Raw genomic sequence first — 23830 nt, forward strand, 5'->3', positions numbered from 1 at the left:
AAGATGCTTTCTAACTGAAATACTAGGTGACTGATTAAGGATAAGCACCTAATGCAAAAGATTTGTTAAGATTCTACTTCAAATAAAGCCATCGCAGAGATAAGAGCTTACGAAGACCTAGAGAAAGAGACCAGTCTAGCCAGTGGAAGGCTGTTGCTGAAAGGCACAGTCCAAAGAACAGATCTGGCTGACAATGCAGATATACAAACGGTAAATGCTGGTACAAAGGAAGACTCTGAAAAATGCAGCCAAGCATCATGCCATCTTATTAATCACTAATGTTAACCTCTAACAGCCTAAGTGGATTCTAAAAATCACATTGGCACTCCTTCCTCCATTACTGGAGAAAGGATTTATAAAATTATAAAAATTATAGAATTTTTAGTGGCCTCTCCAGGACATTTGTTTTCCTCACATTATGATGCTCCACTTCCACTCAATTGTCTGGTACCTGATGGAACTGCCAAGCAACCATGAAATCCAGATTCTCATCAATGAATTCAGAGCATCTCTGTTTTACATCTAACATTACCTAATGATGACATAAAAGATTCTAATCTCTTTTTTGTTATCGCCCTTCATCCAAGGCCTTACAGAAAGTTCATGCGTCTTTTCCAGCTTGTTTATAAATTTCTTGCAAACAATGCTCTGACATCTGACCTAATATCTTAAATTCTTCCATCATAATCACACTGGTATTTGCTTGACAATGTATTTTTCATTTTCTCTTCAAAAGTCCCAAGAGACTTTTCAAGAGTCCAAGAGACTTATTGGATGAAACATTGCCTGTTTTTTACATCTTCTACTCCAACTAAAATGTCCATTTTTGGTAACATATGCTACTTCTAAACTGTCATGTTCATACTCCTTCCTGGGCTCCCCTCAAGTCAAGACTGAAAGATAAAATCAGCTCTAATGTCAGACATTTAGCTTTGCATAGTGCCACCTACACAAAATCTCAATATTCATAAGCTGAGGATCAGCCAATCTCAAAGATATTTAATAAAATGTCTTTAGATTGCCCCCTTTTCTAATTTCTCAGCTTCTGCATCACATAAAATTCAGCAGTTCCAGAAGCGTTTATCCTGCAGCACAAATCCAGGGAATCCCCCTGGACTCTCCAGACTCCAGGGGGAAAAAAAAAAAAATGTAATTCTCCTTTTGTCCCACTGCAACCAGATGGTCAGTTCTTGGGCTCATTTCTCATTCACCTTATGTTTAAGTTCTTGACAGTCCTTCTTCAGGTCTTCTTGTTTGGTAGCTCAAAACATCCAGTAACTGACCATCCAGTGTAGCTGACTTCTGTGGCAACATAGATAAGCACCCCTACATCTCTTCTCCGTTCTAAGATCTTGGTAACTTGAAGATTTCCCCACAGAATCCCACTATCTTCTGTATACAGATTGTTTTTGTTTTTTTTAGTATGTGGATATTCTATCCTTGCATATTCTCTAAGTATGTTCTATTCTTCCCTTCCACAATCACAGAATCATTTGAGTTGGAAAGGACCCCTGAAGGCCATTTAGTCCAACCCCCCTGCAATGAAAGGGACGCTACAGCAACGTAAGGTTGCTAGAGCCCTGTCCAGCCTGAGCTTGAAGGTCTCCAAGGATGGGGCTTCCACCACATATCTGGGCAATCTGTTCCAGTGCCAGTTACTTGCACACTAACTTGTGCAAGTATTTTTTAAGCTTTATATCACATGGTATATAAATGTGGCACAACTCATATAGAATAACAACCAAAGTTTGTTAAAATAATTAAGAGTCCAAAGTCAATCGTTCAAAGTTGTTTAACTGAACCTTTAGTCGGGACTGAAGGAAATCAAGGTTTAGCTCACAGTCAGCTCAGGTGGTAGAGCATATGTAATTCTGAGCACGCCACCTAATGTGAGGGAATTCTAGAGCACACTCTGAAGTCCAAAGCAAAGTAAAGGTTCAGAACTCACAGAATGAAATGCAGACTACTATGAATGAGTCACTGAGTGTACTTGCACAGTTTCCGATAGGCATCTGCACGTTTGCTTCGTGTGTGCTCTAACTAGAGGGACTGGGTATGAGCCAAATTATGTCTGGACGCCCTGCAGCTGTGACAGCCTGGCACCATGCCCTAACATGGTCATACTAAGATGCCTTTCCTGCTGCACTGGCCAACAACCATCATCACCAAGTAAAAAGATATGACTCAGACCTACCCTTCAACCTGAATCTTCAAATCAGTTAACATCTAAGTATTTTCATGGCACATTTTAGCTTTATAAAGATCAGAAACCACAACTCCCAGTAGCCGTACTTGAATGCAATGGTTTCAACAGGAGACACCTTCATCTACTTAAGAAACCAGACTTTTGTCCAGGAGTATTTCTAGGAGTAAAATTAAGTATTTCAAGTAAAACAAAGGCTTTTTAGTTATTTTAAGAACGTGTATTCTAGAGTTACATACCTGAAATGGAACTCAGAAGCACTGTTCCTCTATAGATCCAGACAGTAGTAGTTACATCTCAATGTAATTCCAGATGGAATTAAGAGTGAAATTTTCACCTGACTTCCAAACTAACTATAAGCTTGAAACAGTCCATTTGGGATCAGTCGTCCTCTGAGGCTTACCTCTCTCCCTGACCTAGCTACTATATATACTCGAGGCTATAAGGTTTTAATTTACACATCCACTACACCACCCTCTTTATTTCACATCTTCTCCTCTGCTAAATACACTAACAGTGGCTCTCTACTTCACCAAACTGGTACAAACAAAAATCCTCTGAAGACCGTAATGTGTTCTAATTCTTTACCGAGAGTAAAGCAAACAAAAACAAACGAACAAAAAAAACCACACAGAAAAACAACCCTCAATTCTCCTTTGCTCCCCCAAGAAGGCAAGAAATGCTAAAACTAGCTAAAACTACAACTACACAAAAGATGAAATTATGATGTCTGTACGTGTGAAGCCATGAAGTCTTTTCCTACCTCCTTCAGTGCACTGATGGACTTGAGGGACAGTACTCATCAAGCGAACCACCATTCAGCTCTTTCATGCTGATTTAATCCATTTTCCTCACCTTACCATTTACATATTATTTAAATATCACTTTAGAATTGTTTCCCATGTGCTTCTGTTGCAAATCATAATGCATATGCACAAGCAATTAATGTTTCAGAGTATCTTTGGCATTTGCCAACTTCCAACTTCTCGGTTTTGTAACTTTAACATCATTTTAACACCACTAAATGCTATCTCAAAAAATTATGAAAGCAAATGTTCTATTGCTTAAAACTCTAGAAATCATCATCAGAGAGACAAAACAGAACTTTACATTCCAGCACTAGAGATAATGAACAAACGTAGGAGCTACAGAACACTATTGATGTATACCAAAGAGGGAAAAACACATTCCTCTGATGGGTTTTATTCCTTTTTGCTAGACTCTGAAGGAGTTCTGATGGGAAGTACATTCTGATGAGAAAGTTACTCCAGCAGCTGTAGGCATTTTCGCTCTTTTTCTGCTTCCCAACCACTGTCTCCTTCACTATCCATTTTCTATTACAGTCCTAATTCTTCTCAGATCCTGACTTCTTGTCCTACTTTTCTGCTTACTTTGGATGTTTAATGTGTCCCAGTCCTTCCTTAAACAGTGATTATAGATTCTTATCTATCTCGCCTCTGCCCTAAATCTGGCTTCAACTCCTTCCCCAGTTCCAAAGTGAGTTTCAGTCAGACTTCTCCAGACTTTATCAGAACCATCTCTCAGTAAGATTTTTTCTCTGGAGCTTCAACTTTAAAATCTGGTGTCAAAGTAACTCCATTTAGGAGTAAGAGAATTTTGAAGTACAGATGCATCTAAATTAAAGCCACTCCAACCTGGAATAGAGCGTGAGAAAGCTGGGTGATGCAAAACCCCTACAGTTTATAGGAGTGTGGTCTTTGTATGTAACATTGTCAGTTTTCTCCTAGACTGAAGCAAATCTCAATCCAAGCTGTCCCTTGAGCAGATCTTCAGAGCAGAGCCAATCATCACCAAGAACTTAGGAATGTCTGTGCCAAGTTTCAATGGACTACATATAGGAATTCAACAAAAAAAGATGATGTACAAAGATTCTATGACTGTAACCACAGACACGACCACATTGGTGATGAAAACACGTGAAAGTGATTTTGTCATACCATAGAATCACAGAATCACCAACGTTGAAAAGACCTCCAAGATTATCTAGTCCAATCATTCACCAACCACTAATATTTCCCCACTAAACCACATCCATCAGTACAATGTCTAAACTACGTTTCTTGAGCACCTCCAGGGATGGTGACTCAACCATCTCACTGGGCAGCCCATTCTAGTCCTGACCACTCTCTTTCAGAAAAGAAATTCTTCCCAGTATCCAACCTGAACCATGAAGTGTCTTAAAACAATTTTTACTCAACACGGCTGCCTAACATATTATCTCCCTATACTTGAAAAGTATCTACAACATATAGAAAAAAAAATATAGAAAAAAAAACGACTAGACAATAGAAATATTTAGTGAGTACTTATTTTAAACTTTTAAAGCCATGGGCCTACACAGGTTCTTGAAATAAAACTCAGTAATTTACAGTATAATTTCATTTGTAAAGAACCTCTGAAGGCCAAACTCTCAGACTCAAAGCAGGGCCAATGAAATCACAACAAACATGGCCACATTTGCTCCAGCTCTTTCACAGTACTCACAAATCCAATTTCCATTTTATATAACAATGTATTATAAAAATGAATATATTTTAGTCTACTGCAAAGAAGTCTTTGCACAATTACATCAAACACAAAGTTAGGCTAAATATTTTCACTTGTAAATGCCACCTACTAGCCCCACGTCTCATATCCATAATCAATATGTTTGAAATGAAGTGTTTTAAAATAAAATCTTGCTAAGAAAGAAGAGCTGAAAAATACTTTAATGATACACAGAATCATAAAACAGACTCCTCGAGAGCCCTGCGGTCTTATGCTAATAAAAACTTAGTATTTGTATTTGCCCTACTACAATAAATTTCACTGAAAACAATCAGTCAATTAAAAAATGTCATTTAGATCTAATATACAATCCTGTTTTTTTCCTTAGGAAACTAAGAAGAAAACCTGGATAGCTGTTTTTACAACACTCCAGAGCAATCAAACTGAAAAAAAACGCTCAATCAGTGGGGAAATGCAGGAACATGTTGTTTAATCAAGCCCTTGACATATGATAGGAATCCAATCACAGATGTACATATTCCAAAATACTTCATTTTCGTATTATTTAGAGCTACATTCTACTTTCCTCACTTATACTAGATGGCATCTAAGTCCAGATTTTTCCAGTTGATCTTAATGGAGCAACTCAGAGAGAATGGAATAATCTCTCCTTCCATCTACAAGCCCAGAAACAAACGTAGCAGTCCTTCAGTGCATAAGCTCTTTTGCATAAACCCATAGTTTTCTCTTATTGTAGCCAACTGTTGGTAACTAACCCCTTTTTTTCCCTCACTATTTGTTCTCATCATTACATGCATTGTATCACACTGCAAGATACATACCTTCCACCACCTTCTTTGCAGTTGGGACACGTGCAAGCTACTCGTCGCAGTCTTTTTCCCTCTTGATGTGGTTGGTCCCCTTCCTCATCTACCACCTGTACTCTCAAATGTGTTAGATCATTGGTATTCAATGTAGAATCACCACTGAGCTGCCACTCTTCTGGATCAGGCTCCTCTTCTTTAATCCTAATATCTGAAGAGAAGATGAAACACAGACTCGTAAGCAGCCCATTAACTAGAGAAAGAAACCATAATGATCAAATCTTTTTACTGTTAAGAGTGTTATGTCAGTCAAATGTCAACATACTTTACTGCATACTGACACACTGCTTCTGTGCCCCTGTAACCTGCAAAATATTTTAAAAGTTTATCTTGCTATACATTTCAAAGTTGAAGACATGCTGTAACAAAGTATTAAACTTCAAATATGAACAATCCCTGGTACATAATGCTGTCACCTGGAGGATTCTGGTTGCCTGAAAGATAGGAAGACCTGAGGAACAAGAGGTTGAACCAAGGTTAAGAAAGTAAACGCATTAAAAAAGTAAATGCATTTTTCAGTTGATCTTGAGTAGCTAGTTACATTTCTACAGGACTTCTCAGTTAACTTGACACACAGACACCCTTTATAGCTGATCTTTAAAATTTTTCAGTATGCACTGCAACAAATAAAATAAAATAATAAATTAAATAAGAAGTTTTGACCTAAAAAAAGACTAAGATATCTAAGGAAAACAAAGACAAATCACTCCTTTTTGTCCCTTTTTCCCCTTCTCATCTCAAATTTCAAGTAAAAGAATAAACTATTCATAGAGAAGAAAACATTCAGGGAAGAATGTTGTTCAGCATTAGAAAGAAGTAAACAAAGTACAAACTACTTTAAGGTTATTTTGAGCTAGTAGGTCAACAAAAGTCTTTGCACTTTCATGAATACAAAGGTCTCTCAAGTCTCAATTCAGAGGATGCATATTCACAAACACATGAACTCTGCCTCTCCATCCCAAACAAGCATCTACATATTCCTAAAATAGTGCCTGCCTTAGGAAAAAAGAGAGTATTTTACAAGTCTTTCATTTCATCTCACCTAAAACACGAGTGGAAAAATCAAGTCCAAACCTAAAACCCATCAGGCAAAACTTACAAGTCCAATCTGAACGTTCAAAGCTAAGCGTATTTAATCCATCTAAAAAGTAGAAGACTACACTCACATCATTAAAACACAGAACTCCATGCGCTGTTTTCTACCGTGGCTATGATTGCACAGCTGAACATCACACAGCTTTTTAATTTGTAACATAAAATAAACACAACAATCTCAAAGAGTAAGTGTTAAATGTTGTATTTAATACCATCAACAGGTAACAAGCAGCCATCAGCTGTTGCTTGGAGCATTCTTTCTAAACAGCTACACACAGCTACAGAGCATTTATTCCATCTAATTCAAGAACCAATTACAATACCACAGTATCCCCTGAGACAACTATTTCAACAAATTTACATTTTAATAGGAACATCTTTTCCCCTTCAGAAACTCCTCTGGGTTCCCAATGAGTACAAAGCCTAAATCTGTATTTACAAAAACAAATGAAAACAGTTTCTAAATGTCATTCTACATAAAAAGTTGAACCCAGCCCTTTTTCAGCTCAGCACTGTAGTTTGGTTTAGTTTTGTTTTTTTTGTTTTTTTGTTTTTTTGTTTTTTCTTTCTTTCTTTTTTTCCCCACTGAAAACGATCAGCCATTGCCAAAGATTAGTACTAATGCAAGCCATGAAATGTTTGGGTCTGCTCTCTTTTTTTTCCTCTTTTCCTTGAAGATTCCATACATCTTTCTGGATGCATTTAGAGACTGATTACTCCGCAGAAGTGACTCTAGTAATAAACATGTAGGTTTTCATCCTTAACTCTAATTCCTCTCAAACTCTGAAGCCTTAACCGAGCACTGGGGCAATCCTAAACTCTTTTCTGGAATCAGTGCCTCAGCTATCATCTCTATAATGAAGCCAAAGCTGAACAAATTGTATTACAAAACAACAAAAACTATGCTGGATCAGATCGTAACAGACATCCTGTCCCTGTAAAGATGAGAAAATAAATTTATGATGAAACATGTAAAAAATAATAATTACCCAGCCTACCTTCCTAGTCACCTCCAGCACTTCTTTAGAAACAAAGGATGCAGCTGCACAAAAAATTTGTTTGGTGCCAATAAGGCTTCAATCCACTCCTTCCTAACATCAGAGACTGTCTTGCTTTTAATTGCATGTATATAATAATTTGGAAAGAAATGCAAGGCTTTGAGCTGTGGGAATCCAAAAGCTAGCACACTTACTTTTGCTGACTCTTTATGTGTGTAGTAACACCAGCAGAACTACTGCAGAAAGCATTTTCATTGTCCAAAGTCACCTGCACACTAACTGAGCTTCACCACTATACTAAGAAGCTCACCATTTCAGACTGCATCACAACTATCTTTTGTGTGAAAGGTACAAATCTAACTCTTGAATCAACAGAGAAAAAGATGCTTATAAGTAACTCAGAAGTGGTATATTCTTAACAGGCACCAAGAATCAAAAAAAAAAAAAAAAACCCAACATTATTAAACATACCAATAGATGGACTTAAGGCATCTTCAGGAAAAGGCAAAAGCCTCACTGATTGTTATACAACTGGACACATAACAGGAATTCAAATACACTGAGGTGATAAGGCCGTCAGCAAATGGCCACTTCCAGCCTGCACGTGTGCCACCAAAACATTACCAGTCATTTCTACATAGTTTTTGGGGACTAGATAATTGATCCCTAACATTATAACAAACTCATGCAAGCACTGGTAACATCAAGGCAACCTTTGATTTTTAACAGTTAAACCCAGGCAAAAATGAAGGTTACACCTGCCTTATTACAACTTATTTCTGTGCTTCCAAATTTCCAGATGTCCGTGCTTCTTCATTAAGTTCCAGACCTAGTCCTAAATAAGTATAAAGGGGAAATTAAGCCAAAATACTGTTTCAACTGAGTTCTTGGTATCTGAAGAAGCTAGACTTGTTTCAGCTTTTACTTTTCTCTGATGGATTGGGATTCTGGTGTACGCTCTCATTATGAAGGGACTATTCCATAATCACAGAACAGAGAGCTGACTACAATATGGAACAAGTTTAAGTGCATCTGGCGAATAAAAATAACTACAAGATTCATTTTCAGCACTTCAGAGAAGATTAACTAAACCGATAGAGTGAAACTATGCAGGTGTAAATGCAGCTGTACTATTCTTGACTACATTTCAGCTTCTGTCATGCGGAAAAATTACCACTGCCCACTGATACAGCCAGGTTGACAAAACTCAGTACAGAAACCAGGAACTGCAGAAATAGGTAAGGAAAGCAGGAGGACACAGAATTCTGGATCAAATATTCCTACATAAGAGTATTAGAAAGCTATTAGGAACAAATGACAGAATTGTCGGCAACAATTCAGAAAGTCAGAACTATTTGGTAAATATTCTGTTCTGTTTATGTGAAAGACAAATAATTGTCCTACCACTATCTAAGAATTAGATGCTTCCCACTGACAAAAAATCAGCAAGATGCTTAAAAAAAAACCAAAAAACCTACTACAGTAAATACTTAGTAATAGATCACCAGATTAGGATAATTTTCATTCAGTAATTTTAAAAGAAGGCTGAAGAGCTTTTTGCAGTTTTAATGCTGTAAGTCGGGAACCACGTGAGTGCTTCAGTAGCTTAGAAAAAAGGCTAGCACTGTGGTAACACTGTAAAAGGATAAACAAAGACTTAAGCAGGGAAAGAATTAATGCCACTCTATATGGCATTATGGGAACTAAGAGGTGAGAAGTTATCGTTGTTGTTTTTAAATCAGTGATAATGCCTTTCTTGAAAAAACACACTTGAGACTTCTGCACAGCCAAGTGACTTATTAGGATGAAGTAAAATATTTTGATTAAGCAAATTTAACTAAAAATTGTACATGGAATACACGGATGACAAAGCAGCATGATGTTTAAATGCAAATTGAGAACTATCACTTCTGTATGACAAAGAATGAAGAGGACATATCACTGACAGTGCACATTTCTTCCTCCTTTCATCCTTAAAAATTACTACCTTTTGAGACAAAATGCCTTTTACAAACAGTATTCCCAAGCTGACAGCCCATCTACAACTCATCATTCAAACACTGATGCATCAAGAACCTCATCTTCATGAGGGCAATTGGAACTACAATCCTGGTAAGCACTCCTGGCATTATGAAAAGACTGACAGCGTCCTTGCTATAAACTTCATACACTTGTTTATGAGCCAAGGTAACTAACAGGTTACCTTGAGAGATGAGAACCAAAGTATGTAAATCCTGTGAGCGGGGTTAAAAGACAGGAAAACTGTACAGAACCTGAAGCGATGGACCTAAAGTTGTGAGACTGCACAAAGACAAAAAAGAAGTCTGGGAACCCATTTTCTAAGTTAAAGCAGTAATAGAAATAAAGCCTCCGGCCTCTGGCTTCACAGTTACTTCCTATACATTCCCACAAGCTGAAGGGAGTTTTTCTCCTGTTTCATGATTAACTTGTCGAAAGGATATTTGAAAAATGAGCAAGGAATGAATATGTGAAGTTGAATAAGATTTTGTTTTATGAACATCCTCAAATACAAATAGGATAACCCAAAACAGATGTTGTTAGATGAAAATATTTACTTAACATCACTGCTTCAATTTACCTGATGGACTTCGTAAGACTGTTTTAATAATCAGATTCAATTTCATGTTATCACCATGCCCTTCTCAGTAAAGCTTAGCGGAAAGTATGCTTTAGAAGTAAAAAAAAAAAAAAAAACAAACGTAAAAAACAAATTAAAGTTTAAATAAAGTCATGAACCAAAGGACTGAAAAACAGCCAGAAGTTCTAGAGGCCCATACAAAGCTGTGCCTCAAGCAGCATTCTGCAGTATTTCACCAGAAGCATTAAAACAATGAAACAATAATCCCAGCCAGTAAAATTGTAAATACTCCATTTTTAACTATGTTTGAGGGTTTAGTGTTTAACCTAAGCAGCTGTTAGACCTCAGCCTCACAAGACACCAGCAGGTGAGAGAATGGTCATCTGTCTCTTTAGCAACTATTCACATAGGCAACTATTTACCTAGAAAATTGCCTTTTTTTTTTTCTCCTCCTTTTTTTTTTTTTTCTTCCCAATTTATAATAGCTAAATTATTTTGCCATGGCTTCAGGTTCTGATAGGACTAGAATGAAGTCCCCACCACAAATAGCCAACTATTCCCACTCCCTATCAGTTGGTGTACGCTAATCAACAGGCACAGCTATAAGCTTCACTGGCAGCAGGCAGATGAGTCCTTAAGCAACTACATATAAGCCTGCAATGTAAGAGCTAGGAAGAAAGACTTCTTACAAAAAAAAAAAGTGAACTAACCTATATCAGACCTGGTATAATTTAATTTTTTCAGGAAATATCCAATCAAAAAATCATGATTCAGTACATTAGTAACTTAGACAATCACAAATAGATTTTTATTAACACTGCTAATTCTCCTCGTTCTTGACCAAATTATTTCAAATCGCCAAAACTTACAGGATCAGAAACATGCAAACTAAGAGAGTACATCTTAGAACCATGTATTTTTCTGAAAGGAATGTTATTTCACATAAAATGTTTGAGGACTAAATCTATAAATATAGCAACAAAAACAAATACTTTCCTTGAACAGGTGTGTTGCTAAAGAGTAACACAAACTGTGCTCCTAATGTCTCTTTTAGTTGCAGACAATGCAGTATTTTGTTATAAAATGCCAATAAAAGGAGTTGGCTACTAAATAACTTTTTTCAGGCTTCACTTCCTCCCAAAACTGGGAGACCAAAGCCGAAGTTTCAGTGAATATATCTCCTTGCCACAGTTCAACATAGATACTGCTGAAAAGCTAAGCTAAAGAAAGCCCCAGTTATAACTAATCAATAGCCTTCCCTTCTCCATCTTATGAAAGCGCTAAGCACAAAAAGATGGAATATGAGCTCTAGAAAACGGCTTAAGATAAAACAAGCTCATGCAAGGCTTTTCCACACAAATTCAGTGCAATGAAAGTCTCTCTGTACAGTCACCTGGTAAAACAGACATTGTGGTAAAAGGATAATTACTGGACATTTTTTCAAAGAAAACTGTACATTTACAGGAGAAAATGATGAGCTTTGTATTAGGGCCGTGATGACTTTCCACTACGTAAGCAAAAGGCAGGCTCATGGGAACAGGGAGGATGTCCTCTACTGATGATCTGCAAAACAAAGGCTTGGGAGAACACCTCTTACACAAAACTACAGCTACCAGCATCCAAACCGTCAGTTTTCACAGTTAACAGAGCAATCTATATTATTTCACTTTCAAATAACTACCAACCATCTCTAAGAGTAGGAATATACTTGTTTTATTTCATCTTCGAGTAGAACATTTCTGCTAAATGAAAATAGAAGCTACAGCCTAACTGCATTTGTTATGGAATTATTACTTTCATTGGTATTTTTACACGCACTTCTCTGAGATGGAATGAGAATATACAGGGAAATCCTTCCCATCTTACTTCAAAACTTGTTGGTAGTTTGCAGAAAAAGAGGAATCAAACTCTCACCCTTTAGCTTTAACTTCCATCATTCTGCTGTCCCTTCCACTCACCTTCCTCTTTTGATTTAAATTTAAAATTTGTTCTCATCATCTGTAGGTGAGAAGGGCAATGTATCTTCCACAGGGGGGAAAAAAATAAAGATCGCTATTTCCTTCTATTTGGCTATTTATTCTTAAATCTGCAGAGGAGAGCCAGATCATGTTGTAAAAAAGGAGATGAACATCACTGAACAAAATTATTTTCTAAAACCTTGATATAGACAAAATACTGCATTCGTATGGAAAAGATGCTGAAGGTCAGCCACTGTTCCTTCAGAAATTTGAGTTTCCAGTAATATAAAGCAGGGACCAATGAAATTCTCCCAAAGTTTATAGGATGGAAGTTCTAATACCTTCCAATCTGTGTATTTTTCCTATTTGTCTAGGAATAGTGTCACTAGAAATCTCAGCCCTATCTCTAATATAACCAGGTGTCTTTTGGGGCAATAATTTCTGCTGCTCCTCTGTTGCTTCTGCACATTTAATCGCATTTCATATATTGCATTTACTCACTTCCATTCACACATGGAATTCTTTACAACACAATACAGTTCAGGAACATTTGATGGAATGCCCTTGCATTTGATAAGGAACCAGCATTAAAACATTCTCAAGGAATGTGAGTAGACAAACTAATGTACACAGCCGGCTCAACTTTTTTTCATCTTTTATTTCCTCTCCACTGTTCCTTTTTATCTTTACTTTCAAACGGATGCTGTTAACCCATAAACAATAACATTATACATATGATCCTATACAAAAACATAGACCTTAGAAACAAAGTTCTCCTCCTCCTCGCATTTCATATTGGCCATAATGCCCTTTTTCCAAGAGACAGAAAAACATTCATCAGAGTACCACGTACAATATGTGCTTTTTGTTACCTCATGGGTCTACACCTAACATCCCTGTAGGTAGTAACAAGGTGCAACAGAGACAAACCAAGAATTTCTGTGGCTGCAAATAGAAAACTCATGAACCAAGATTACCCAGCAAAGTAAATTGGAAGCACATTCCTCTGTTTGGTGCTGTTGTCTAGAAGCAAATGAAGAGCAGACTTACGTAGGTCTGGGTAACTTCTCTTTGCTAAGTACATAATATAGAAGTCATTTCCACCAACAAAAAGTACTAGAAAAACATCCCAATTATTTTACATTGCAAAAGGAAAAGCAAGCTTCTGATATTGAACAGCAATAACTACGTATTATAATAACTACATCTTAATTCATCAGCTCTTCTAGACATTTTTAGTAATGCATTCTGCTCACGTGCTTAACTAGGCATACAAAACAAAGCATTCATACCTTATAGTAATATGCATGCTTCTGAACCTTAATGCACCAGAGCTTTAGAACACATAATTATAATCAAATAGTGATTCCCAGACTACTTTGTGCAGTATTTCCTACCAAAATTCTGCTACCCACTCGGTTCTTCATAACTAGCCTGATCACAACTCCACAATGATGGAATTAGATGGCTTCTGATACAACAAGTCTTGAACCTCTATTATCTCCTATTATTTTTTTTAGGTAGCTATGCTCAGAAGTTCAAAATACACTACATCACATTTATGAAAAATAAACATGCATGTTTATTCTTTCTGCATTACCAAGCTTCTACTTTATGAAAACCACATTTCTTAACTGCTTAAAGAGAAAAAACATGCTGTGAGGCTCATCATTAACAGCTGTACATTCTGAAACATAATGCAAGTAAGTAGTACTGGAAATTCATGTATGTTCTTAAGACAAGTTCTTTGATATTCACATGCTTGTTTCACTTCTGCTTACATGAGTTTTGTACATCCTGGTTACGCTGACAGTAAATCAACAGGAAATGAATTTAACAAAACAGTAGATTATTAAGAGCCCCTCAGAGGGGCCACAAATTTTCAGGAAAAAGAATGGCAAACAAAGATTTGCATTTTTCCATGGAACTTCACCTTTTTGGTAGGGGTACACTAATGACACTGCTGCCCTGGAAGTGTGGTTGATAGTCAAGTTTCCAACACTTAAATTCAGCACCCACATTTTCTGCATTGTGAGACTCAGAAGTACAGCCTATTAGAAGTGCACTTAACGAATAAGAACAGTTGAGAGTTACAGGAGCTAAAAGAAGTGCAGAGGCATCATCATTATAACTGCTTCTTACGGAACAGCATTTTCAAATAAAATCTATCATTACTTTAACCCACCATACTTCGTAGGCTTCTGCAGCAAAACAACGTTACAATTATCATCATTCAAACCAACTACATACAATAATAAAAAACAACTTTCTGCAAAAAGAGAAAAATAAATACCTGCAGGACTGCCAGCATTTTCTCCTTGATGCAGCTGAATACCAGCAGAATCTATAGAATTTACTGTAACTGTCTGTAGATTTGGCAACTGAGCAGTGCTTAGACTAACTGGAGTTGATGTCAGTGCCCCACCTGCTGCAACTTGACCAAGAGTGAGAGTCTGCACAGGGGTTAGAGTTATTTGTTGACCAGGTGCATTCTGAATTTGCAGATTCTGCAAATTCTGAACTCCTTGCACTTGAAATGTCTGCCAGGTTATCTGCCCAGAAGGGGTCACTGTTTGTGCCTGAATTAAAAAAGTTCCAGGATTCAGCTGCAGTTGAAGATTCTGAAGAGCCTGTGGAGATATACTCTGACTTGCTTGCACACCGTGGATTGTCTGTTGCGCAATACCTTGTACAATCTGGGCTTGACTGGTTGGCTGCTGAGACTCTTGAAGCTGTATGTGTTGTACAATTGGCTGCGCTGTGGAGACCTGAATATTCTGAGCCTGCGTATCATCAGAGACTGATGTCTGAATGTAATTTCCCTGAAGATCAGAACTGTGAACTTGACCACTAGTTGTGGTCAGGTTGTTTGCATTTTGTTCCAATATACTTGAACTGTCTATGGTAACGGGCAACTGTGATGAAGATGATGTTGGCACAAATAAGTCATTATCAGTGGCGCTTTCTGTAATTTCGGGAGAAACTTGCTCACCAGTCCTTTCAGAAGTATCTGAACTATCCATGGCCTGTCCAGTATTTATCAAGTGCCCATCTGCATTAATGCCTGCTGTCATGGTTTGAGAACCACTGCCAAGTCCCAGAGAATCTAGATCAACACTATTGATGGGTACAAAAGTAATATTTCCTGGCAGTCCAAGAGGGACATTAGCAACTACCTGTGCTTGGCCAGGAAAAGACGAACCACCAATTGCAACTCCCTGAACCTGGACTTGACCAGACTGCGATAAGATATTCTGAATATTAGTTGAAGGTGATCCAGAGGCAATGATGGTTTGATTAGAGCCAGGAATGATCTGAATTTGACCGGTTTCTTGATTTATACTGCTATTATCAGAAGAGGCTGCGAAGCCAAGTTGAACTTGCTGACCATCCGCTGTCTGGATCTGGGGTATTACTTGGTATTGAACGTTAGACACTGTACCATTCGACGAATCTGATCCTGGTGCAACAGAAAAGATTTGTTGATTTTGCAAACTCTGAATAGGAAGGACATACTGCCCACTTGAAGTTACTGTGGCAGCACCTGGAATCTGTACTATATTACCAGCTTCATCCTTTATAGTGGCAGGAGCTGCAGACAAGACCTCCCATCTATTTGGAGTTCCTGCTAATTGCACAGAAGCCAAATCCCCTGTCTGAACAAAAAGAAAAAAAGAGAAGAAAAAATTAAAACGAGACATACAGGTTACATGCTAGAACAATCATGCAATTTAATACTAGAGATCAATATACTACCAAAAGACATGCAGTGAAACCCATGTAAACAACAACAACAGGATTAGAACTACAAAATACAGATTCTGTAAGTGAGCTAATGCCTAAGTTGGGGTAACCAACCTGTGTTTCATGAGCTGCATGTAGCTCACAAGCAGATGAAATGCAGCGCCTGTGCCGTGGGTGACCAGCAGCTGGGTTACTCTGTATGGGGCTGCTGGGAAATCCAAACCGCTGGCTGTGGGAAGAAGGGAGCTGGCAGGGGCTGCTGAAGATGCCATCACCGCGTTGCCCTGGGATTCAGCTGCTCTTCTTACCTAGCCTGACACCCACTGCACAGCAGAGGAGGAATTTTTGCGAAGCCAGCCATTGCCTCTATTGCCTAGAGCTCAATTGCCCTTTGACTCTGAGTTATATATAATGTATTTGTGCACGCTGCGACTCAGCAACACAGTGTTAGGAGGTAACTTAAGTCATATGGTTGGAAAGCTTGTTATGCATAACGCTAAGTATTTGTAAGCTTACATGAATTACTGTTTTCACTATGCAAAAAGGCCTCTAAAATTACAGATTTTTCTACCGAAATCACAGTTGGATTAGACATATAGATCTGTTTGAAAAAATAGAAAAGAAAAATCTATCTTTGTTAAGTCAGAACATTAGAACAGGTCAACGTTTCAGAACAGATCCCCAGATGGCGAAAGTTTATGATGTAGCATGTTTTTGCTTCTTATTCAGTAAAAGAAAGATAAATTGCCAACTTAGCAAAGCACTCTTTTTCAGAATAAAGTATTTAGACTGAACTTCCTGCAGTGCTTAGCACAGATTTGTGTAGTCAATCAACTTTGTATTGTAAACAACCACAAATTTTAAAAAGATGTGTTTAAGTTTTTCCTCGTCTGTACTACTGCACCATAGTAAACCAATGGAATAATTTAACACTTCGAAAAAAGAACTTGTCTTAAAACTCATTACGCTTTAACTGCAAAACAGGTTTTGTCTCCTTGGCAGAGCCCACAGTACACAGAAAGAAAAGCTCTATCTTGTGCTCCTGCACCGATCCCATGATCGCTGCTGTTCGGCAAGTTACCAGAGCATATCGCAGCTTCTTCTAAAGCTGCCTGCCAACTTCCTTTAGAATAAAACCTGGGTGTGCAAAAATTTAGCGTACAGCTTATCCTTCTCTAATATGGCACTGAGATTTAATTTAGCCAGCCAGAATGAATCCTGTGGCATGCATCAGATTGAATTTACCCCACAAGGCATGTAGGGACTTTGCAAGTTTCACTTTCTTATCCTGCTCTGAGCTGCAATGCCAAAATGTTTACATATACACAAAATACTTCTTAGGCTAAAGTATTTATTAAAAAACAGCTTGACTGTGCTTGGCAAATTTCTTTTCCAATAAGGAAATCCACCATCTTGGTTCTAAGAGCTCAAGAGCTATACAAATAAAAATTTTCCATAAAGAACACAAGCCTTTGCTTTGCCCTGAAAGATGCATACAGTCTTTCAAGTAATTTCTTAGTAAACAGACACAGCATCACCAAAAACAAAACCGATTTTATAGCCTTAATATCTCAAGGAGAAGGAAGGGGGGTAAAGGGGTGGGATAGGGGGTGTCTTGGTAATCTCATTTTAATATTTTCTTTTCCTCTTACACTGATCAGCCTTTCCTTTGAAGAACACATTTTCTACGTCCTTTAGCATTTTAATCTCATGATCTAGAAGATTACAAAAAGAGTTCTGCAATATTCCATACCACACCATCCCATCTAGACAAATGCAAAAAAAATCCATTTTCTTCTACTATCACATTAGCTTTATTATCTTGTGTTTATTATTTCCACACAGGTACTGGTTGCTGAAAGACTGCTAAGAAAGTTTGTAACTAGTCAATCCACTAGCATATAAACATTAACTTTACTATAAAGATTTTTATAAAGTATTGAAAGACCCATAAAAGTCATAGATAAACAGCATTCAGAAAACATGGAAAGCAAAAATATAACTATATGTTTAATGTGTGTCATTATAAAATAAACGTGAAACATAACGTGCTGATATTAATTGTCAGAATAAGTGAGAAATAATTAGTAATGGGAATGTACAGTGATGTACAAGGGCTGCTAAGAACGTAATGTCTTCTATTTCACTATGTTAGCCCACAACATCAGAACTGCATGTGGGTGGTGTGGCAGTAGAGACTGAACCTTCCCACCAATATTCCATTACAGCTGTTGCCACGTGACAGATGGCAGCAGAGGGGCAGTCTGACAAAATGGCATCTGACATGGAAGTTTGTATGAAATGGATGTGTGCCACTGGATTCTTCTGTGAAGAAAAGATTGCACCCACTGACATTCATCATTGTTATGAAGACCAGTGGATGTGAGCACAGCGAGGTGCTGGGTTGGTGTGCACTTCAGCAGTGGAGACAGCAGGTCCACTCTGCTGGTGCAGATTTTGATGAGTACAACATGCAGGTTCTTGTTCCTGGCTAGTGAAAATGCATAGCTGATGGAGATGACTATATTGAAAAACAGTGTTCTGTAGCTGAGAATATGCTCTACCAAACAGTGTTATTGTGTTCTTTGTATCTGTTCTGGTTTCCATGGAAATAAACTGGAGGCATTACTTTTGGAGTTACCTATGTAACTCCTTGCTGATTTATGAGTAGGTACTACGAGATGCTGAATGCTTAGGTGGACTGACTTAATAAGCAATAGCATGTTTGTACACATTTAAAGGGAACCTGTATCCTTCACAGTACAGAAATTACCTACTTCATTCTTCCCCTCCTCCCCAAACACGTGTTGATTTCCATACCCCCGCTCAATGGTCTCTACCCTTTTCACATTGGCGACATCTTTTCTCACCTTTTTGAGATACTGTGAAATCTTTCCCCAAATGGAGAAGTTAAGGCTGGTCACACACCTGGATACGAAGCTACTGGCATTTCATGCATGATGTGTAGCGAAATACAGTTGTTCACACACTGCCCTTAGAGCTGTCTGTATCAGAGCCCACCAGAAGAATCATGAGGGTGGGGCAAAAAAAGGGTGAGGTTTTCAAGAAACGATCTGCCAGCTATCAAAATTACTAGTATTACAGCTGTATGATGGAAAAGAACCTCTGAGGATGATCTCTAACCTCAACTGGTCATCAACATGCAGCAACAAGTAGGGTTTTTATACTTTTTCTCAAAGACTACTGGGCTAGTAGGACACTTCTTGGGTTCATGCTTGGGGCCATCCTTCATTGCATCCTCAAGCAACTACAGATTATTGTAGTAACTCAAAGTTCTACTACTGAAGTATAAGCAGCAACATTTGCAGCCCACTCACTCATCCTTACAGCACTCCTAAAAAGAAAAACTTGTTTCCTTGCTGTCTCTCAGCCACCCGTAAAAAATACTTTAAGAGAACAGATAAAGCAACAGCTCTTTTCCTTATCAGCTGATATGCAGGCAGCAGTTACTGCAGCTGTTCCTTTAAAAGAAAGCTGGGTGGTGGCAATCCATGCCCTGCATGCCAAGAGACAGGGATGGGGACCCATGGAAAGATCAGAACCAGCACTGCTCAGGCAAGTGGGAGAAAACTGGGAGCAACCGGGAGCTCACTAGGAGCAACATCTGGAAACAACAAACAGCAACAGAGCAAAAAGAGAAGCCAGAGCAAGGCACAGGAAGAATTAAAATCAAGTGGTATGTCCACCTGAAGAGAGGTCAAGTACCACCGAAGAACAGAAAGCACAACTGCTGTTCAGCCTGTCTCTGGTTCTTTAACAAGCCTTGTATCATCTCTAGGTGGTAGAACAAAGAGATCTCTCTGAGCCAGAATTATCATGCCAGAAGAATTGTCTTGCTCTTTTTTTTTTATTTAAGAGAAAATTAAAGCAGCATTAAGTCAAGTGTTCAAGGAGATCAGAAAAACAAATACAGAAGATAGGATACCTTTAAAAAGCACCTTAAAGCATGCTGATGGAACTTGAGGTAAAAACATAAACCTGTAAAAACTGTAAAAATATAAAACATCCTTCACCAAAGTAAAGTCACACACCAGTCCTCACAGGGATATACTGTAGGCAGCTGCATTTCAGCAGGCCAAACGTGCCACATTTTAATTGCAGACAATGTGTCTTGCAGCTAAAGAGCTCCCCAGGATTATCTGTACAGATCTGCGACGGACGGCCCTTTGCTGCAGTTTTCACAAAGTCACCATAGCCCTGTTCAGACCTAAAATAAAAATATGGGCAAAACAAGCAAGCAGAGGTAGACAGATGAGTCAGGAGCTCCTGAACATTTAAAAACCATGTACCTAATGACCAAAATTGGCCAGTGCCTCATCCAAATTATAGTTTTGTGAAGGAGTAAGGGCTCCAGTGCATGAGTTTAATACCATGTGTTTACCAAGCTACAGTAAACTATCTGTGCATTCTTGGGTTATTACAAATATAAGATAAAATACACTTGCTTCAACTCTGTCATTAAGCTATGAGCTAATACGTTCTATCTTGCCTTAGGTTAAAAACATGCTCAACATCAGTTACTGTAGTTCAAATGACGCAAAGCTGCTAGTTAAAGCAAATTAATTCTGTTGTATGTTTCAGAAGCACTCAATTCAGAGAAAAACATTTTTACAAATCAAAACTTCTTAGAGAATCAAAGGGAAAAAAATATTACCAGGGGCTGATTAAAAAGTTCTTTTGTGTTTGTTTTTTTGTTTTGTTTTGTTTTTTGTTTTTTTTTTTCTTCTAAATTACAATCCTTATCCGCTGAAACACATTTAAAATTGTATCTCACTTAAGGAAGGTTCACATTATTTTGCTTCAGATGGACAATTAGGCTCAAAACATTTAGCAGTTTTCTTTTTATCACCAGAAGTCCAGAATCTGTTTAAATTAAGACAATCCCTGATATTAGCAGAAACTAGAACGTTTCAGTATAAAGGAATGAGACATGGCAACAAGGCACCAGTTCTGAGAAGATTGCATGTAAATTCATTTATTAATTATTAATATCTATGTATGTATTAACACCCATGTAACTGCATACCAAATAGAACTTTGAGTAGAAGCTTGCATGAAATTTTCCTCATGCTTTCAAGCTCAGCCAAATTAGCAAGGTGATTAAGAGGACTTGGGGTCAATCAGCCTCAGCTTAACTACTAGGAGGCAAAGGAACAAAAAACCTTGAAATCCACTTCCAAACACAACAACAAGGTGATCAGAACAAGGGGGCTGGGACTTACCAAAGGGGAAACAATGCTTAATGAACTAATCTGACAGTCTTCTACGATGAGATCGGGCATGGGTATTAAGACCCTTGCCCCATTATATCCTCATAGACAGCCTGATGAAGTACAGGTTAAACATAGTGAACTGAAAATTTGCATTGCTGGGTTCAAAGAGCTGCTGCCAGCAGCACAAACATAAGCTTGGGGTCTGGTCACTGAAACCCCAGTGGGGTCACGACTGGCACCAGTACTGTTTGAGTTTTTCATCAAATTACCTATCTGATGAAACAGGGTGAACCTTCACCAAGCTTGCAGTTACAAAATGAGTAGGGCGGGTTGATACAAGAGATGGTTCAGAGGGACCTCAACAGGAGAGAAAATTGGGCTGGCAGAAACTCTGGGAAGTTTAACAAAAGACAAAAGGAAATGTGAAATCCTGCACCTGGGAAGGAATAAACTCCATGCACCAGAATAGGCTGTGGGCCAACTGGCTGGAAAGCAGCTTTGCAGGAAAAGACATGGAGACCCTGGTGGATGCATACATCAGAAGGCAGCAACATTTCTCTGTAGCAAAGGCAGCCAATATCACCCTGCACTTCATCGGAAGGCACAAAGCCAGCAAGTTATAGAAGGTAATCTGTCAACACTGGTAAAACCCAGTTCTTGACTCCCCGGGGGAAGAAAGGGATAGTCATAATGGTGCAAGTCCAGCAAAGGGCCACAGGGATGATTTAGGGTGGAGTATTTGACGCACAAAAACCAGATGAGAAAGCTGAAGCTGTTTAGTATTTGAGAGAAAGAGAGAGAGAGAGAATGCGCACGTGCGCATGACCTTAGCAACATTCATAAATATCTGATGGTAGGGTACAGATACAACAGAGCCAGGTTCTTCTTAGTGAAGACCAGTGAAAAGACAAGAGGCAATAGGTAGAAATTAAAATATAAGGGAATCTCTTTGAAGAACTGTTTGGTTTTTTTCCACTGTAATGATGATCAAACAGTGCCAAAGGTTGCCCTGAGAGGTTGTGAAATCTCCATCCTTGGAGATATTCAAAAGCCAATGGACACAGTCCTGAGCAATCTGCTGACACTGACACTGCTTTCAGCAAGGAGGTTGGACCAGACAACATTCAGAGGTCCTTCCCAACCTCAACTGTGCTAGGAAATGCTTCTGTGAAATCTCCTCCCATGTGAACTTAAGAATCAGTGAGAACTTTTTGTTTATGCTGTTTTCAAATATGGAAATGTTTTAAAACATACTTTTATACTTATTCCAAAAGTGCAAAAAGAATAAAAATCGATTTTTAAGAGCATTCTTAAAGCTTTGGCAGAAGAACTTCTATACTTGGTTCTGACCTCACATTTGTAAGACATAATTGGAAGAGACAGATAAAAGGTGAGTTTCTGGACAGCAGCAAAGGAACAAAATAATTAGGAACACTTTCTACGTGAAACTCCTCTGTTTTGCAAAGCATAAAACAGAGAGGCAAGACAATCCCAGACACGCTTTTCTGTAGTGGATAAATACGTGCATCCGTTCACTTACGGAAACCTAGCATCAGGAAGCCGTATTATCATCCATACAGGAGAAAATAGATATTGGAAATAGTGGGGTTTCCTCAAAATATAAAATATGCTACAGGCCAGAGAGTTGAGAAGTATGGAGAACTAATGCACAGTATTCATATTTTTGCCCAGTGCAAACACCCTCATATTTCTCTATCATATCAGCACTACCACTATATCCATCTAGAATGAGATTAAGCCAGTTGCTTCTCAAATGGTTAAAGTAACGTTATAAGGCAAAAATAAACTGCAATTCCAGATTTTTGTTAATTTCTGTGAAACACTAATAATTCTAAAGCTGAAGATATGCCAAAGCAGTTTTATAACACTCCTTTATTTGCAAAGCATACAAAGAAATTCATTGTCTACAGCACAGTAATGATACTTATCTTCCCCATATTGCTAATTATTAACCTCTCCAAATTTTTTCTACGTCTCGTTGGCACATGACAGTACATATGAATCATTCTCTACCTGTTTTTGAAAAACAAATATAATAAATCAGTGCAGCCCACAGTGCACTGTTAGCAACCACCTACCACAACTGGGGCAGTCAACTCTGACAGCTCCCATTCTTTGGAAGCTGTCAGGGCCAACAGCTTTCTCTGCCAGCCTGCCACTTCCAGACCTCACAACATACATTCCCATTAATCTTGCACTCTTCTCCTCACCTATCCCAGCCATGCCTAGCACAGCTGTAAGAATGACCCTTGGGAGTTCAAGAGCATCTCTTTTGCCTTGCACTGCAATAGAAAAGCACAACACCATCCCAACTTTGCAGCTTTTAAAACAATCATCTGGTCACCCCAAAACCATTCAAGTGATCATCAAGGCTTTGTTAGACTGAAATTTTAGAAAAAATTTTCTTTTTTGTTTTCTCCTCTGTGCATGGCTCTACCATTTTCTGCATTGCTTTGTCTTCTCACCTAATTTTAAAATCTCTGTAAATGTTTAAACTGGAACTAAACTAAAATATTTATAAGTAAGTGAAAACAAATCTAAATATTAATATTTAAGTAGAATTATTAGTCAACAATAAACAGTGAA

General features: G+C 38.2%; 1 protein-coding gene across 2 annotated transcripts in view; it reads right to left on the minus strand.

Annotated features, from left to right (window-relative positions):
- Positions 1-23830, minus strand: part of SP3 (Sp3 transcription factor) — a 30099-nt gene that overhangs the window by 1959 nt on the left and 4310 nt on the right. The window contains exons 4-6 of one of the 2 annotated variants that reach the window (XM_048952495.1): positions 15811-15901; positions 14539-15705; positions 5554-5746 (exon numbers count right to left, since the gene is read on the minus strand). In XM_048952495.1, coding sequence (XP_048808452.1) covers positions 5554-5746; positions 14539-15705; positions 15811-15901 — 1451 coding nt within the window. Of the gene's footprint in view, positions 1-5553; positions 5747-14538; positions 15902-23830 lie in introns of both variants that reach the window. The other variant, XM_048952493.1, reaches the window with a different exon arrangement.

This window comes from Lagopus muta, chromosome 8 (genome assembly GCF_023343835.1).
Source record: "Lagopus muta isolate bLagMut1 chromosome 8, bLagMut1 primary, whole genome shotgun sequence".
Classification (NCBI taxonomy): Eukaryota; Metazoa; Chordata; class Aves; order Galliformes; family Phasianidae; genus Lagopus; species Lagopus muta.